Raw genomic sequence first — 3,075 nt, forward strand, 5'->3', positions numbered from 1 at the left:
GATGAACCTCCGTTTTGGCTAAAGAGTCCTTACCCAATAAGGGTATTTGGATGGACCCTCAGTTCTCCTTCTGCTCCTGCCAGCTCACTGCACTTTTCCCCCTCTGCTTAATTGAATCTTTCTCATCGTGCACACAGACCACAAAAGATTTTTTTTGTCGTAATACAATAAGACAAACATGTACTGTCTCAAAATGTTCAAAGTATGTAGTTGAAGACAGACAGAGAATCATTGTAAAAGAAACATTTTGTTGACTTGCACAAAAATCTCTGAAAGCCAAATAACTTGTGGGTTTAAGAGACTAGTTAATGAGACCTGAAACCATTCAGGCTGTCTGGAGATTTGCTGACTGGTGTAAAAAATAAAAGTTTAAACATTAAACAGCAGCTGATTTTAGAAGTCCTAGACAATATAAAAAAATAACATTAGCTCAGATATGATTGTTGCACGTGTTTCATGTAATATTGAAATCGGTAAATACAAAAATCAAAAAAGGAACACAAATAAGAAAACATTATTAATTAAAGACAGGTATTTTAAAAACAAGCATACTGTGCCTCCTGTTGGTCACTACTGTGTAAAAAATCCCTTTCCATTATGTGTTTCTGATGTGGCTGGTTTGGTATCATGCAAATCAGAAGTGTCAGGTTTTATAGAGCGGATCTGATGCTGTCAGCTGCAGAAGAAGAGAAACTCCCATCAGATCAACTTCAACACAAAAATGTTCTCTGTAGCTCTGCTGCTGCTGCTGGTTGCTGGATCCTGTGAGTCTCAATGAGGCAAAGATATGTGTGTCATCACCGAACTGAATATTCCCTGCTGGTAATGATATAGTTTTAATGTGCTTCTCCACAGGTGTGAAGTGTGAACAGCTGACACAGCCAGCCTCTGTGACTGTGCAGCCAGGTCAACGTCTGACCATCAGCTGCCAGGTATCTTATGATATGAGCAGCTATGCAACTGACTGGATCAGACAGCCTGCAGGGAAAGGACTGGAGTGGATTGGGGGGAAATATACTGGAGGTTCAGACTACAAAGACTCACTGAAGAACAAGTTCAGTATAGACTTAGACACTTCCAGTAAAACAGTGACTCTGAATGGACAGAATATGCAGCCTGAAGACTCTGCTGTGTATTACTGTGCCAGAGTAGACCACAGTGACTCAAACCAGCAGCACAGCTGTACAAAAACCCCTCAGAGTCGGAACAGGTTATATGAAACGACCAGAGGAGGCGCTCCAACACAATTCATTGTTGAACTCTTAAAAGTAAATGTTATTTGTAATGTTATCACACAGATGGGATAACATTTGACTCAAAAGTTAAAATAGAATGTTACAAAAATATTGTCTGAAATTTAGATTGTAAGAAAATTTCTGTTTGACCGAAAGGAAGTGAAATAAGCTTTGTCTGAATGATCATCTCAGTGCTCCTGGGATTGTTTCATCCATATTAGAACAGGAATCAAAAGATAGAAAAGTCCATAAAATTCAAACAGATTTCAAAGTGTCTGGGAGAACAATGGCTAATGTATTGAATTCTGATGTATGATTAAGAACAAACTAACAAATATTAATATTTGTTCATCACTGCAACACTTGGATCAGTCAGACAGCTATAAAACGACTGAAGGACTAAAATCAGAGGCTGCAGCTTTTTCATGATTCTCTTATCACCTGTAAGCACACTCATGCATTTTGGAGGTATTGTGTAGCAATCCTTATTTCATTTTAACCATCATTTACTCATAAATAAACTACCGCTTTGGTTTGTATTACTGAGTATCTATAAAATACGAACTTCTTATAAAACACTGTATAACAGCAGGTGGTGATATAAGACCAACACATAAACTGAACAGACATGGTTTGGGTTTTCTTGTTTGTTCACCTCTTCTTTGTTCAGCAGAAAGTTTTTCTTGCTTTGCTCTCTTACAACAAGCTTTAGAAGTTATATCATGATGGGATTGACATGAATCAGTAATAGTTCTTTGGTGCTCTGACCCCGCAGAAGACCTGAGAGATGCGAATGGATATAATCTTGGACGTTGAGTTTTCGGATTAGGATTAGAGAAATCTTCCCCCCTGGGGTCCGGACATTAGTGGTGGAGATCGGAAGGGACAAGGGAGCAAGGAGGAGCCTGAGAGCGCTAAGGAGGAGATGGGATGGAGGTGGGATAAAGCTCATCTGAGGAGCAGGAGAATCCATAAATGGAGGGCTGTATAAGCAAAGTTTGCAGGATGATTGGCTGAGGTAGGAGGAGGTCTTGATGCAGATTGGCTGGATCACAGGCGCATGAGGAGGCAGTCAGGAAATGCAGGTGAGTTTTCCTGTCTGAATTACCATTTTAACCCCATTTGTTTTAAAATGACTTACTCAAGTTTAGTTTTTTTCTAAAATGACCTGTTTTGATATACTATAGAAATAACTTGTTTATCATCCCTTTATATTTTATAATGTCACATGTCTTTTCATGTGAAATCTAAATGCAAGGAGTTTTTTTAAATGGTACGATGAAACATAGATGCTGCATTATTATACACTGTCAGTACATTAAGTCCCTCCTTCTCCATTATCAGGCAAATCAACAATCTCTGCTGTGCATTTCTGTCCTGCTGACTGGTTTGTAATTAATGTCTCCAGTTTCAGGATGATGCACACACTCACTGTTCCCTTTGATGGCCTCTTTCTAGAATGCACATTCTTTTGTTTTTAAATGTTGAATGTTACAGTGATCAGTAAATGTCAGAACATCTGTCATTTCCCATGTTATTTTCACCTGTAGCTCTTCTATTTCCATCACATCAGGTTCTACAGGACAGAGTATGGAGTCCATTTAGTCTCGTCCAGAGATGAAAAACCATGGAGAGACTCTGAGTCTGTTCAAATTTTTTGTCACATTGACCAAAATTATCGAGTCAAAGTTCTCATGGTGAAAAAAATTCTATTAATATCACAAATATATTGTTAAATTCAAACTCAAAAATCAAATTCAAACATTTTAATCAAACAAAGTAGTCAAAGGCTTTGTAAGAAAAGGATGGCCAAATCATTGTAGATCTAAAACATGACATC

The 3,075-nt window shown here is 38.1% G+C and overlaps 1 gene segment (V, D, J or C); it reads left to right on the forward strand.

Annotated features, from left to right (window-relative positions):
- The first annotated feature begins 668 nt into the window (after positions 1-668).
- Positions 669-2,191, forward strand: LOC118560759. The segment is given in 3 exon segments: positions 669-764; positions 856-1,210; positions 2,065-2,191. Coding segments are annotated over 3 exon segments (525 nt in total).
- The last annotated feature ends 884 nt before the right edge of the window (positions 2,192-3,075 follow it).

The sequence above is a fragment of the Fundulus heteroclitus genome, unplaced genomic scaffold (assembly GCF_011125445.2).
Source record: "Fundulus heteroclitus isolate FHET01 unplaced genomic scaffold, MU-UCD_Fhet_4.1 scaffold_48, whole genome shotgun sequence".
Lineage (NCBI taxonomy): Eukaryota > Metazoa > Chordata > Actinopteri > Cyprinodontiformes > Fundulidae > Fundulus > Fundulus heteroclitus.